The sequence below is a fragment of the Chrysochloris asiatica genome, unplaced genomic scaffold (genome assembly GCF_000296735.1).
Source record: "Chrysochloris asiatica unplaced genomic scaffold, ChrAsi1.0 scaffold00035, whole genome shotgun sequence".
In the NCBI taxonomy this organism is placed as follows: Eukaryota; Metazoa; Chordata; class Mammalia; order Afrosoricida; family Chrysochloridae; genus Chrysochloris; species Chrysochloris asiatica.
This window is the reverse complement of record NW_006408553.1, coordinates 2243554-2258796: the sequence shown is the minus strand read 5'-3', so window position 1 is coordinate 2258796 and position 15243 is coordinate 2243554. Positions and strand designations below refer to the sequence as shown.

At 39.2% G+C, this 15243-nt stretch overlaps 1 protein-coding gene across 1 annotated transcript in view; it reads left to right on the top strand.

Moving 5' to 3' along the window:
* ATP6V1B2 (ATPase, H+ transporting, lysosomal 56/58kDa, V1 subunit B2) overlaps positions 1 to 10992 on the top strand; it is a 29028-nt gene extending 18036 nt beyond the window's left edge. The window contains exons 9-14 of the mRNA XM_006859901.1: positions 578 to 701; positions 4127 to 4277; positions 6253 to 6335; positions 6885 to 6989; positions 7875 to 8004; positions 10853 to 10992. Coding sequence (XP_006859963.1) covers positions 578 to 701; positions 4127 to 4277; positions 6253 to 6335; positions 6885 to 6989; positions 7875 to 8004; positions 10853 to 10992 — 733 coding nt within the window. The remainder of the gene's footprint in view (positions 1 to 577; positions 702 to 4126; positions 4278 to 6252; positions 6336 to 6884; positions 6990 to 7874; positions 8005 to 10852) is intronic.
* Positions 10993 to 15243: the final 4251 nt, after the last annotated feature.

Sequence of the window (15243 nt, the reverse complement as noted above, 5' to 3'; positions counted from 1 at the left end):
GGTTCAAACTGTCAACTTTTCTGTTAAGTTTAAGTCTAAACTTAAAATCAAGTCAATTCTGACTCATACAGGAGTATAGAACAGAGTAGAACTGCCCCGTAGGGTTTCCAGAGCTGTAAGCCTATATGGAAATAGACCACTGGATCTTTCTTCCTCTGAGTGGCTGGTGGGTTCAAACCACTGACCTTTTGGATAGCAGCCATCACCCTCTGAGAGACAAATAGTACTTGTTTTACATATTGAAATGAGACCATGCCTATGTTACTCAATAAATGACCCTTATCTCTTAGGTGGGAAATCTGGCCTCCATTTCTTTCTCTACTTTATGCTTCTCACCTTCTTAGTTTTGAGATAACTGTATTCTTAGAAATTGAGGCATTTATAAAATAACCCACTTAAACTTTGTAATTTACGTCATTCTTATTTTAATTACATAAAATGTCTCTGCCTTATTTAAGAGTTTATAAAGAAACAATTCAGTAAAATGTTAAAAGGGAGACTAATATATTTGCAGAATCATTGGTTTGGGTTTTGGCCTTTTTGTCTTAGTGACATAGGACTTAATGTTCCATTTCAGCATTGAGCGAATTATCACTCCACGCCTGGCTCTAACCACAGCTGAATTTCTTGCTTACCAATGTGAGAAGCATGTACTGGTTATACTAACAGACATGAGTTCTTACGCTGAAGCGCTTCGAGAGGTAACATCTTTATTTTTTTTCGGCTTTTTTTATACCTGTTATTGAGCATCTGATGCTTGACCATAAAAATTATGTTCTTTTTTTTCTCTCTCAATTAAACAAAATGGATCCGTTTTCAGAAATATCTTGTCATTTGCAAGTTTACATTGTTTCTTTAATCATATATTTTAAATCATCTGATCCATTTTTCAACAGAATATTGTAATCAAAAAGGAAAATAAGATTTTTGTTATCTGTCAACTTTGTAACATGATTAGAAGGTGAGATTTAAATGATTAGTATGTGCATTACACTGCAATTCTCTCTGTAGATTAAAAGCTGACTGTTAAAGGAGGGAAGGAGTAAATGATGCCAGCTAACGATTCAGATCCTTTCGTGGAAAGTGTATTTCCATACAGGCTGTCAGTGTATCCCCACTCAGCATTCCATTGTTTAAACAGATGAAGACCATTCTCTGTCAGCGCCCTTCAAACCCTTTTCCTTCAGAAAACCCAATGTTTATTAAGCAACAATGCTAATTGACAATTATCTCTCAGAAGTTTTGGAATACTTGTTTTATAAGTTACTGAAATTTTGAGTACGTTCTTTAAAGCACATAAAAAGAACTCTGAAGAAATATGCTACGAAACTTTATTATTGTTAAGTGTCATTGAGTCAGTTCTGACTCTTAGTGACCCTGTGTAGGGTTTCTGAGGAGTAGCTGGTGTGTTTGAATTGCCGACCTTATGATTAGCAGTCCAGTTCATATCCTGCAGCGCTATACTTGTTGTTAATTGTAGTCAATTCCAACTAAAAGCGACCTGTATAGGGTTTCAAAGGAGTGGCTGGTGAGCTTGAACTGCCAACCTTGTGGCTCAAACTGACCTTGCAGTCCAGTGCATTAACCAGCAGTGCCACACCAGGACTCCACTAAGACTCCTATAAATACCTAGCTTCTTAAAATTTTCTAAAATCCTTTACTGTATCTCTTTTTCTTAGTTATTTTTCAAACTAACTGGTGAAGAACTAGTTAGCTGTTACTGTTTTCCCCCTATCCATAGCAGACCAGCGTTATTGTAAAATGCAATGGTGGTGGTGGTTTGCCATCAAGTCAGTTCTGACTCATTGGACTCTTTATGGGAGCAGAAAGCCTCATCTTTCTACCGCAGAATAGCTGGTAGTTTCCAACTGCTGTCCCTGAGGTTAGCAGCCCGATTCGTAACCACTACGCCACCAGAGGGGAGCAGAAAGTGTCATCTTTCTCCCTCAGCTGGTAGATTCAAACTGCTGACATTGAGGTTAGCAGCCCAACTCATAGCCCACTATGCCACCTGGTCTTCTTATAAAATATGGTAGAAATGAATTATTGTAAAAGTGAAAAACATTTTTAATGTAATGCGTAAGTCAGAATCCTGGTGTGACACTGGGCTGCAAGGTCGATTTGAATCGCAAAGTCGGCAGTTCAAGCTCACCAACTGTTCCTCAAAAATCCTACAGGGTTGCTATGGGTTGGAACTGACTCGAAAATGCTTAGCAACAACAATTTACAAGTCTAGAATTTTTTTTTTATTAGATTTAACAGACATGAAATTAAACTGTCAGATTGCCTATATTTCTAGATGTTTTTCGTAGTTTCTGTATTATATTACAGAACACTGTAGTGGTTACTAGTCAGGCTGCTAACCTCAAGGTCAGCAGTTTGAAACTACCAGTGATTCTGTAGGAGAAAGATGAGGCTTTCTGCTCCCGTAAAGATTTACAGCTCAGAACTTCTGTGGACCCAGTAGGGGACCTGGTTGGCAAGCAGTGTGAAGAGGCCTGGGGACTCTTGGGCTCAGAGTCAGTGGCGTGGCCACGGAGGTCTCGAGAGGAGAGTGGAGCTACCGGCTGATGGGAAGAGAGGACATATACACAGGAGCGCCCACACTTGCAGATGATACCCACGTGACCTGGACCGGATGACTGGATGATCGGAGCTCAACCAGGAGAGGAAAGAAGGGGGGAGGGGGGAAGTGAGCTGATACAGTCTGATGAACTTGACCTATACCTATGGAGCAGCGACTCAAAAAGGGAACACATCCTCACAGCAAACATTCACACACACAGAGTGGATGGAGAAGGGCAGCTTTGACATTGGATACTCAAATGGGGAGAGGGGGACTACAAAGGCAAGAAGTGACTGGCTTACAAGCTTTCAAGAGGGAACCTGGTACTAGGGAGCATGGTGGAAGGCAGAATCTCCAGTAGGTACTATTAAGTCTGTCTGGGCGGAGCTGATGAAAGGAGATATAGATGGGTAACTCGTGATACTGTAGTGAATAATGCTTATCAGGATGGATTATGAGGGTTGGAAATGCAAAGGTGGAAGTTTTGTAACAAGGGAGGGAGTGATTAATTCTCCAGGATAGGAGCAGAGGCCTCTGGGACCATCAACGGAGAAGAGCCGAGAGCAGGACCCTACCCAGAGAAACAGAGATGCCTGAGATAGAGACAGAGATGATGACGTGGAGTGATGAAGCGACTGGGGACTTTGGACCCAGAGAGGGAAAGGGACTGTGGGCCGAAAACTGTGGGGAGGAGGGGGAAGTGTAGGGGGCGGGTTTCTGGGATATTCCCTTTGGGTGGTTGATGATGCATGGAGGGGATTGGAACCATGGAAGTGAAATGATATAAGATGGAATGAATGTAAAACTAAAGTTCTCCCATGTAAACTACCGTATAATTCACAATAAAACATTAAAAAAAAAAAAAAAAAAAAGATTTACAGCTCAGAAAACCAATGCAGGGTCGCTATGAGTCGGAACCCACTCCACAGCACATAACTACCACAGTCGCCATTAACAATTGGGCTATAGTCCACACTCAATAATACTATTGTAATACGTCTTTTAAAGGTTCCTAAGTATCCTTAAAAATTGTACTTAATATAATGCTTTAGAGTTTTGTGTGGTTATAGATTTACTGATATGTATGCCAGTTTTCTACGCCTAACTCCTAAGAGAAAGTCTGTTTACAACTATTATTATTTTGTGCAATGTAACAGACTACTTTGTGATCTTATCAAATTTCTTAACTTACCTGACTCTTGATTCCAACTGTAAGTTGAGGTTGTGAGGGTTAAATAATTTATGTAAACCCAGCATATGAATCATGGCATGCATTTCCTACCCTTTTGACATAAATATGGCTAAATATATAGCCTGAGCTATAACTTGTGAATAAAAATGTTCTCTCAGTTTTTAAACTTTTGATTTATAAAATTGCAAGCAGATTTTCCTTTAGCAAAGCTGTATTATGATTTACATTATAGCAATATGATTTTAGCAAAACACTTTTGACTCTCCCATTGCCAGTATTTTTGTTGCAAAACAATTTGACACTTTCTAAACTCATCTTTACTTTTCATAGTCTGGCATATAATATTATTTTTCTTGATTTATTGTCAGGTTTCAGCAGCCAGAGAAGAAGTTCCTGGTCGGCGAGGTTTCCCAGGTTACATGTATACAGATTTAGCTACAATATATGAGCGTGCTGGCCGAGTGGAAGGTAGAAATGGCTCTATTACTCAGATCCCAATTCTCACCATGCCTAATGATGGTAAGACTTTACAATTTGGAATTTAGCTGATCTAAACCCTGATAGCATGTAGTGGATTACAAAATGGATTGCTAACGACAAAGTCAGCAGTTCGAGTCTACCAGTCAGTCACTCCACGGGAGAAAGATGAGGCTTTCTGCTCCCTTAGATTTACAGTATCTGAAACCTTGTAGGGGGTCGCTATGAGTCAGAACCAACTCCACACCAACTAGCACCACTATTTATCCTGGTGCACAGTTGGTTAAACATTGGATTGCTTACCAAAAGATCAGCAGTTCAGACCCACCAGCCACTTGACAGGAGGAAGATGAGACAGTCTGCTTCCATAGAGATTTATAGCTTGGGAAGCCCTGTGGGGCAGTTCTGCTCAGTCCTATAAGGGCCAGTATGAGTAGAAATCCCCTTAGTGGCAATGGTTTATCATTGTAAGGACATAAACTGAGTCCTTTGCAGGACATTGATGTGTAGATATAAGGAATCTTAAAAAAAAAAAAACAATATGTGATTTCTATTTAAGTTACTAAACCTAGTTGGCCATATATTTTATGTGTTGTTAAGTGCGCCAAATGGAGCCCTGGTGTGGTGCTCTGGGTTAATGAACTAGACTGCAAAGCCGTTTGAACTGGTCAATTTGAACCACAAGGTCTGTGGTTCAAACTCTGTAGCCGCTCTTCAGAAATCCTATTACAGGGTTGCTATGAGTCGGAACTGACTCACTGGCACTTAACAATAACAACATACTAAGCTGCCAGATGAAAAGCACATAAAGTAAACGCCACAGACTTCAGAGAATAGAATGTTCAAAAGACAGGTGAAAATGTTTTCTTTTGCTCAGTATGTGAAAGCTCACAGTGCAGTGCCTCTGAGTGTATGTCCAGGGTGAAGATTGTCTGTCAGCAGTCCTCTTAGGATGTATTGCTTTTATGTCATTATCATCAATTTTTTTAAGTTATTTTCATGAGATAATTTCAAAAACAGTACTAACTTGCTGTATTGAGCACTGTTCTGAGTGCTCAGTGCTTTATAATTATTAACTCATTTAGTCTTCATAGAAACGTAAGGGCAGGTACTGTACTCTGAGGCACAGGGAAGTCATTTGTCAAGGTCAAGAAGTAATACCAAACCTGACAAAACAAACCCCTGTCATAGCCACCATATACACATAGGGTTTCGAAGACTGTGAACCTTCACAGGACCAGACATCCTCATCTTTGTCCCACAGAGCAGCGGGTGAGTTTGAACCCCTGACCTTGTGGTTAGGAGCCCAGCAACTAACACACTAGATAGTCTGAATTCGTAATTCACCCTAACCATTGCATTATACTGCCTCTTGACATGAAAGTGGTTTGTTCCTAGGAACTAGTCTCTTTCTTATATATAATTTTACAGATTTAAAAACCTACTGCCTTTGTGTGACCTCTTTCCTGCCTGAGTACTGAACCTGTACTTATTTAATACCCTTATATTTACCATGCTGAATTGTTGTATTTCCATCTAATAGATCCTGTGAATGAATACTATTTGCTCAGTAATGTTCTCAGTGTATAGTGGGAAATTTTCTGCAAGGAAGCTTTATGTTTAGAAATGGAGCTTTGTATTTGAGGGGACCATCACGTAACTTTTTATGAGTGTAGCTAATTTACATAGTATCAACGCATATGTCTAACACTATGCTGTAACCAAATACAAACCACATGTGGATATGTAAATTGAATTTAAATGAATTAAAATTTGAAACTCATGTTTTTCATTGCACTAGCCACATTTTGTGTACTTAAAGTCACGTGTGGCTAGTGGCTACGAAATTGATCAACAGAGATACCTAATTCTATCATCACAGAAAAATCTTTTGAAATACTATGTTGTAGGTGATGCAGATTAACTTGTTGTAGGTTTGTTGATATCAAATGACTGCTTTAACTAAAATTCAGAAACTAAAATACTGTATTTATGCTATAACGTCTTCTTCTGATAGACATCACTCACCCCATCCCTGATTTGACTGGATACATTACAGAGGGACAAATCTATGTGGACAGACAGCTGCACAACAGACAGGTATTTTATATTCAATCAATGTCGTGAGCTTTTAAATCTCTTTAATCTTTTGTGACTAGTGTTTGCTTTTAGGAATTATCTTGTTTATAAAGGATCACCTTGATCTATTATAATATGGTTAGAGAACTGTCATTTCTGTGTACTAAAATTTTGGTGTGAATAAAAGGGGCAGAATTCATTTAACTTTCACGTTTCATAATTGTGTCTTAAGATGGATTCTGTTATCTAAAAAAATCTTTTGGCAGTATTTTTATTTCATAGTGTCGTGTCATCTCCCAATATTGTTTCTTGTTTTTAGAAAAATAAATTTTTTTATAGATAACTAATAGATGCTAGCTTCCTAAATAAGCTCTTAGTTTTCTTAGCTCTCAGTTTTCTTTCATGATTTTATGAATCAGAGTTCAAAATACTATTAACAAGGAGACTCTAGAGTACTATAAAACACATTTTGAAAATGTATAGACTTTCAGTATAGTCTTATACTGTTTTTATAGATTGCACTTTTAGGATTTGATGCCCAAAGAATTTTTTTCTCCCATTCTGTCCAAGATTTACCCACCTATCAATGTGCTGCCTTCATTATCACGGTTAATGAAGTCTGCTATTGGAGAAGGTATGACCAGAAAGGATCACGCTGATGTCTCTAACCAGCTGGTATGTATGCCTATGTACTGTGTTTGGAAGCTCTTTTTTCCTGGCTTAGCACCTCTTGTCTTTCTCTTTTATCACTTTTCCTCACCCTCATCCAAAAATTGTATGTGTGTGTCTCCTGAGTTTGTTGTAGAATTTTAGTAAAAGCTTGATTAGAGTATTGAATTCATTGTTGTTGTTGTTAAGTGCCGTCGAGTCATTAGAACTCAGTTATTATGCTTCTCATAATATGCTTCTCATAAGGATAAGTATTGATAATTAAGATTGACAATAATGCTTGAAACCCACATTTAATTCTATGTAAGAGTTTCTAAATACAAAAACAATAAAACTGTTACATATTTTATTAGCAGTTTTGTTAATAGGTATAATGTTGTCATAAAGGATACTTTAACGTATTTCTTAACATATACTTAACCAGAACACAGTTTTAAATATTCTTTGAAATCATCTATTTATATAGTCATGCTAGGTTATACACCAACCACAAATAAAAATATTTTTGACCATAAAGTAAAAATGAGAGATCTACTTGATATCACAAATACTGTTACTGATTGGATCCTCACAGTGGCTATTTCCTGTGGTTTAAATGCTCTATAAAATGTTAACATAGTGACATTAGTAAGGCAATGTGTTTTTTGGTACAGTGTTGGCAATGTCCATATTATATGCTGCAAGGCTCCCTTTGAGTTACGCTATAATTCTTTCTATGCTTACTCTGCATATGAAATTTATTGATATGGACTATATTTATAAATAATAGTGAAATTTCTCCTGTGGTGTCTTAGGATAATAGCCATCACCATACACGTACATACCTAGAGACTGTTGTTGACATTGATAAAGTCATGCCTCTGTTCTCGTGTAAACCTTGTCTCTTTTCAGTATGCCTGCTATGCTATTGGGAAAGATGTACAAGCCATGAAAGCCGTAGTTGGAGAAGAAGCCCTTACCTCAGATGATCTTCTTTACTTGGAATTTCTGCACAAGTTTGAGAAGAACTTTATTGCTCAGGGTGAGATGGCTATCTTTTTGCAAACATGAACAGCATTATATGTCATTCTTAAGATTGCTTTCCCAGTCTGAGGGAGTTTCTACTGGTCTGTACTCAGTTTTCTTTCTGGCTAGAGAAGTTCTTCCAGCCTCCTGAGTCTTATTTTTACTGGGTCCTTCTCCTCTGACTTAGAATTCTTAGGAAAATCTTTACCAGATTTCCAAGTTTTGTATATACTATATCAGTGTTTTCTTTCATTACCAAGCTTCTGGAAAGGAGCCTTCTGCTCCGCTACCTCCAGCGACTTCGCTTTGCCACTTCTCCATTATCATAAAGACTCTATCTGAACTGACCTCTGGCTTTGGGGGTTTGGGACATTTTTGTTCACCTTCTGTTTTCTTCTCCTTTTCTGCTGTCTTGTATCCTTGTCCCTTTATTAATTATTAATGATCTAAAGGCTCAGTCACCTGTTCTTTATGTGCTTTTCCCTGTGCTGTTGACAATACGTTTCTGTGTCTGGCCCGTGTCTTCTTTCTAAAGCTCTAATCCCACATTTCCAAGTGCCTTCAGGTTTATGTTTACTATTCAGGCCACCATCCCCTCAGGCACAACATGTTCAGTTTTTCAAACTGACTTCCTGTTTGGCCGTTGTCTTTTCAATTTCCGTCTACTGCTGCCATAATCATTGCTCTGAGTAACCAAACTTAGTAATTGGACAGTATTCTTAGCCTTCATCTATCTATTCCCCAGTACCAGTTGCTTGCTAATTTGTATTGTCTTTTAAAAATACCCTGTTGTGTTTTCATACATATTACAAAACTGAAGCCCAGTGTTTCTCCAACTTAAATATGCTTCTGAGTAACTGGGGATTTTGTTAAAATGCAGATTGTAATTGAGTAAATCTAGATGAGGACAGAGATTCTGGATTTCTGTAGGTTCCCAGTAATTCCAAAGCTGCTAGTCTCTGGCCACTCTTTGAGTGGGATTACACTCTGAGGCTAAGGTCATAGTCCCAGCCTGTGTGCCACCATCCTTAGACTTTAGTACCACCCTTTCACTTTACTGCCTATATGCCATTGCCAGATTAAATTCATCACTAATTGTATTAATTATCCCTTTGCTGAAAAAAGTCTCCAATGGGCTATTTTGTTTTACTTTAATTACATATTGTATGTAAATTTTTCACGCTTTTTCTTTATCCTGCTTTTCTCACCTAAGAAATCATAGTGGCTAATATTGTGGGTTCTTTTCTCACCAGAAGAACTTTGTTTTATATTTTTAAATTTTAGTTTAATAGAAAAGCACACAAATCATAAGTATACAGCTTGATGCATTCCTCCAACATAAACAGACCTGCTGTAACCACCACTGAGGTCAAGAATGCGTATTCCTAGTGTTGTTGTTGTTAAGTACCGTGGAGTCTATTCTGGCTCACAGTGACCCTGCACAGGGTTTCTGAGGCTGTAAATCTTTCCAGGAGCAGAAAACTTCATCTTTCTCCCATGGAATAGCTGGTAGTTTCAAACTGCCGACCTTAAGGTTAGCAGCATGATTCGTAACCACTATGCTACCAGTGTAGCAAAACCCATATAGCTGATGCTGCCAAAAGAAAAGAATGTCCACACCTTTATCTCTGTGGTTCTGCCAGGTGTCTGTGGCCGCTCCGATCCTTTCCCCACGTGGTCTCACCCAAGATGGCGGCTCCTGGAGCAGCCGAGCGTCCCAGACTAGAAAGTAATAGATTTCTTGCTTCTGCCACAAATTCCCCTAGCTGTGAGCCTTCCAACCTTCTAAGTATTCCTTTATATGTGGTTCAGAGTTCTGGGACCATCCCCTGAACCTGCTTGGTCGGGTATTCTGTATTGTTGTTCGTGGAGCTCTCTGCTATACGTCCACCCGATCCGCCATCTTGTTTGTTCCTGACTGGTCCCTCTTGACAGTATGTCTGAAGTATGACAGACGAAGTTTGGCCTTCCTGGCCTCCAGGGTCAGAACTGACTTGAAGGCACTTAACAGCAAACCAGGAGAGATATCAAATTACTTTAGGTAAAGTTGAATTTCAGATGGCTCACTTATAAGCAATTTAGATGGCTCACTTATAAGATTTATTTGGGAGAATGAGACTCATTCTGCTGTTAACAGTTAATAGCTTTTTGCTGCTAACTGATGGTCCATGAAGTGGATTGTACTCATGGTAATAACAGGAGGTATATATTTGTTCAGTGTGGCACTGATGATTTGCTCTGTGAACCTTCACTCAATTCACAACAAAAAGTTTAATAATAATAACTTTTGAAAACAGTTGACCTGTGTATGCATCCCAGGTGTTCTTCAGCATTGAAGCTTCCTAGGCATCTGTGCTGGTCTCCCTCCAATTCAACCTTTTCTCCTCGGTGTGAACCCTCTGTTCCAGGGAGCTGCTTTTCTCCGTGATCTCTAGACAAACGCTGGGTGTGGGCCCCAAGACTTGGCTTACATATAGTTCTCATTGCTCAAGATATTTAAACCCTACTCAGTATTCCCAGCTCAAGGCCTGCCTTCCCTAGCCAGTGTGTGTCTACATTGTCACACTGCTGATACTGCCTGCACCCTTCATTTCCACATTCGATCACGTCCAATCTTGGGAGACTACTTTTTGGTCTCTCTTTCCTAATATTTTGTACACAGAGTGCTAGGCATCTGACAGACACTAAATTGCTGCTAAGTGCCTTTGAGTGGGTTCCAACTCCCAGTGTCGTTGTGTAGCTTTCTGAAGCTGTCAATCTTTACGGGAACAGAAAGCCTTATCTTTCTCCCAGACACTGAACAGCACTTGTAAAATGGAAATCAGTTGTCTATATTTATTCAATCTCTATTTTTCTTTTTTAAGGTCCTTATGAAAATCGTACTGTGTATGAGACTTTGGACATTGGCTGGCAACTTCTCCGAATCTTCCCCAAAGAAATGTTGAAGAGAATCCCTCAGAGCACTCTAAGCGAGTTCTACCCTCGAGACTCTGCAAAGCATTAGCTGCTACTTCACTGCTGGCTCTGTACTCTTGTGAAATACTGGTTCTATTTTCTTTATTCCTTTTGGACTCCCTTATCCCCACCTTTGTGTTGGAGTTTACTGTGTTACCCCTGTAATTAAAAACAAAGAGTAAGTAACATATTGTGCCAGTGTTCCAATGTTTTAAACTGATAACAGGATTTAAAATATCCCTTATTCAGAAAACCTGGATCTTCAGTGCTTTGTTTAAAATAGCTGCAAAGATGGAGGTGAAAATTTTCTTATTGTTGTAGTATTTGTACATAGTGATGTAGTTAGTTGCCTAATAATGTCATTATTTGGGGATCCTTAGCCTGATGACTCAGCCCACTCAAGAGTATCATCATCTGAAGTTACAGTTAGAGCCAGATCAGGTCAGAAAGGATCCCCCTTTACAAAGAGCAGGGCTCTCTCCTGAGCATTTTGCTTTTGGTGGGGTGCCTCTGGGTGTGTGCTGCTGCTCTAAGCAGATGGCTCTTCCTGTCCACCAGCTCCTTCCTTCTTAATGAGTAGATGAGCGAAGGAAGTTCATTTTCCTTTTTCATTTTAATATGTGTTGTATTGGGACACTTGTGTCTTAAAGTTGTCCCTCAGTGACACGGAATCATGCAACCTTTGCACAACTGGCTTGTCTGGTAGTAGGTAGTGAGCTGTCTCCTCTTGATGAGACTGGCTGGGTTTCCTTGCAGAGGAATCATATACTTAAAATAACTCACAGAACTCTTGCTTGGAAGTTGAGGGAGAATGAGAAGAAAGCCAAATCCAGTCCCTTTCCACATTTTGACTTTATTAAGAGTGGTTTACATTTCTAAACTGTTTAGTGAAGCAGAAGGCAGAGTGGTGAGGAGAGAAGTGTGACTGCTCATATGTTTTATGGATATTTTAAACTCTGTTAGAAACAGCCTCTGGAAATGTCCCCTATTTGTCCTGCTTTCTGACCTGTCTTTGCCTTTTCATGGTAATTTTGTGGCACAAGTAATAGCAATTAAAAGCTTTAGAAGTACAGTTCTTGCTCCTTCCTCATGTTAGCCCTGAAGCCCTCTTCTACGCAGCTCTGCCATGTCTACTGTTTGGTCTCTTTGTGTTCTCTGTTACTTGGGTGCAATAGCAACTTCTCTACTTTGTGCATTCCATCTTTCAAGTTGTGTAAGTTCTTTTTTTCTTTGAGAGGGTGGGGGGAGTCAGCATGATAATATTTTAATGTAGAAAATGTGACATCTAAATATGAAATGAAAATAAATGTTAAATTAAATGGAAGTTACCTAAAGTGGTTCTTGTATCTTCTAATCAGAAAAACAATAGCATCAAGCAAATGTATATATACTACATAATAATATATTTCATTAGCTCACAGTTTTGAACATCTTAGCCTGCCTGGTGACCCAGATGTGTTGTAGAGTCGTTGCCCACGTTTTATACCCTGTTCTCTTTCAGGCTTCCATTGCAACTCTTTTTGCCAATAGCTCTTAAAACATAGTGTCATTTGATCTAGAGTTACTATAGGTATTCCATAACTTTCTGTATTCACACACTTTCTGGGACCTATTCTTGCCATTATTGAAAAGATAAGCAATGAAATACCTTTCAGAAAAGTGGTTTAAAGCAAGCCAATGTTTGTTAAGTGCCATCGAGTTGGTTCTGACCCCTAGCAACCCTGTATAGGGTTTCCGAGGAGCCGCTGGTGAGCTTGAACTGCTGACCTTGGGGTTCAAACCAACTTTCCAGTCCAGTGCATTAACCCATAGCACCACTCCAGGACTCCAATACTTGTTTCAAATAATATCTTGAAGAGATTGTCAAGTATATAAAATAAGTAGCTGATTAAAGTACATGAGTGGGGTTAGGGAGGCCTCCTGTTTCTCCTCTTCTCTCCAAGGCTGCTTTGAGGTGAAAAGGCCCAATCATAGCAAGAAGTAAGCAGACAAAGTTCTAATTCTGCTTCTGCTACTAACTACATGACCTTGCTTACTCATTTTAAAAAAATTGATCTGTTTATTTATGTGCTTTTTAAGGTTATTATGAGGACTGAGTTTATGTGTCTTTAAAAAAAAAAAAAAGCAATTCCTGGACCATAGTAGATATTCATTGTTGTTGTTATGTGCCGTGGAGTCAATTCCAATTCTTAGTGACCCTGTACAGGGTTTCCGAGGCTGTAAATCTTTACAGGAATAGAAAGCCTCATCTTTCTCCCGTGGAACAGCTGGTAGTTTCAAACTGCTGACCCTGAGGTTCACAGCCCGATTTGTAACCACTATGTTACCAGAGCTCCTTAGATATTCATAGTGAGCTGTGTTTACTCACTGGGAGCCCTGAGAGTGCCATCAGTAAGCACTTGGCTGTTAACCTAAAGGTCAGCGGTTCTAACCCTCCAGCTGTTCCATGGGAGAAAGATGTGATAGTCTGTGTTCATAAAGATTACAGCCTTAGGGTCATTCTGCTCTGTCACTATGAGTTTGGTGTGGTTTTCTTAACAAAGCTTTACTAAGGGAGATTAGACTTTTATTCTCTTACGCAATACTACAGTCAGTTGTTTAACTAGCACTTGTTTGCATTGCTAGCCTTTCAGACTTGCTACTTATTTTTTAATGAAAACATTTTTTAGTGAGCCTATTTTGCCCTGGTTGGAATGTGGTGGCTCTGTAGGATAAGCACTGGGCTGCTAACTGCAAGGTCAATGGTTCAAATCCACCAGCTGCTCCTGGAAACCCGATATTATAGTCACTATGAGTCAGAACCTATTTGACAACAACAACCTAAACCTGGTTATTAACTCTTCAGCACAGAGCCTCCATGATCACATTTGTAAAAAACAGAAAATTCATTTAACTCAAAAGTAAAAGTGTTTGTTGTTTGAGAAGAGAAAAGGTATCTTGAAAAGTCTAGATAAGTGACTCATTAAACATTTATTGCCTTCAGTTTACTGTTACTTCAGTTTGTGAGATTTCATGTAAGTGAAAAAATGTTTTCAGACTAAGGTAGTAAATATCTCACCAAGATGTTTTATTTTCAGCAAGTGTGGGTAGTGCAAGATGTTTAAGGCCAAGGCAGCATTGTCTGATTAGTTGAAATGTTTTGTTATTACTTTATGTGAAAGTTAGCCGAATCCAGTATTAGGTACCAAAAGAAAATAGTTGGCCGAACTAAAATTTTAAAATACCATTTAGAAACTACCACAAGAAAAATTAGGTAAGGCACTTCTCAAGGGAAGATACCTTATTGATAAAAATTAGATATAAAGAAATGGGTTTTAAAGAATTAAATGGCCGTATTTCCTACTCTGGTACCAACTGTAGTTTTAGTATTGCAAGCTGTTTTCTCTAATTTGGGCTTAAACCTGCCCAGCATTCAAGCAAACAGTGATACCAAAAGTTGCCCACCACATCCATATATGATCCCTACAACAGCAACAGTGAACAGATGACTGATCTTCAGAAACAAAATCTTTTCCAGTCACTGACTGATGAGCCACAGGAGCTTTACAACCTCAGCACAAGTGGCAAAACCTGCCCGGAAAACTTGGTAAATAAGTTCTGTCACTTGGGCCACCTAGGAATGGTGGACTGCTCCCACAGTTCCTAGTTACAGGAAAACATCTAACTGTAGCCCATCCTGAAGCTGAACGCCACAGATAAGATCTGGAGTTGGCCTGTGTGGTTTGTAGGTACCTGATGTTCCTTTCCTAGTTTAGAATAAAGAACAGCCATTTATTGTAGTTAGCAATTATAAGTCACTCCCATAAGAAAGATCACTTGTTTTCAAAGGATTTTATAAATTTAATGAACTTGTAGCATTTTCTACTGTATACCCACGTAGCTCCCTATAAACAGACTTTTTTAAATGGTCACACAGGGATCGCCTGCTGGGTTGAGCTAGCTCAGTCCTCTTTCCATGGTACCATGTCAACATTCAAAGATCACTCCATCAATTGTAACGGACCTCACAAATCCTGAGCACTCTAAAGCCAGGATAGTATTTACAGTCCTGGTTTCTTAGGCGACAATGGTGGTATGAATAACTAAAAGGTTCTGGTGGGCTTGGACAGGACTGGTCAAGCACTTCACCAGACCACACAACAACCTCAAAACATTTCACTTTTCTAAGCAGTTAGACTCTTCATTGCCACAAGAGGGCAACCCCTCCTGAACACTCTCTAGCTGGCTGACAATTTCGGATGCAGAAATAAGAAACATCAATTGCTGTGGTAAGGAAATCAGTGGTTCACTCAGTCAAATG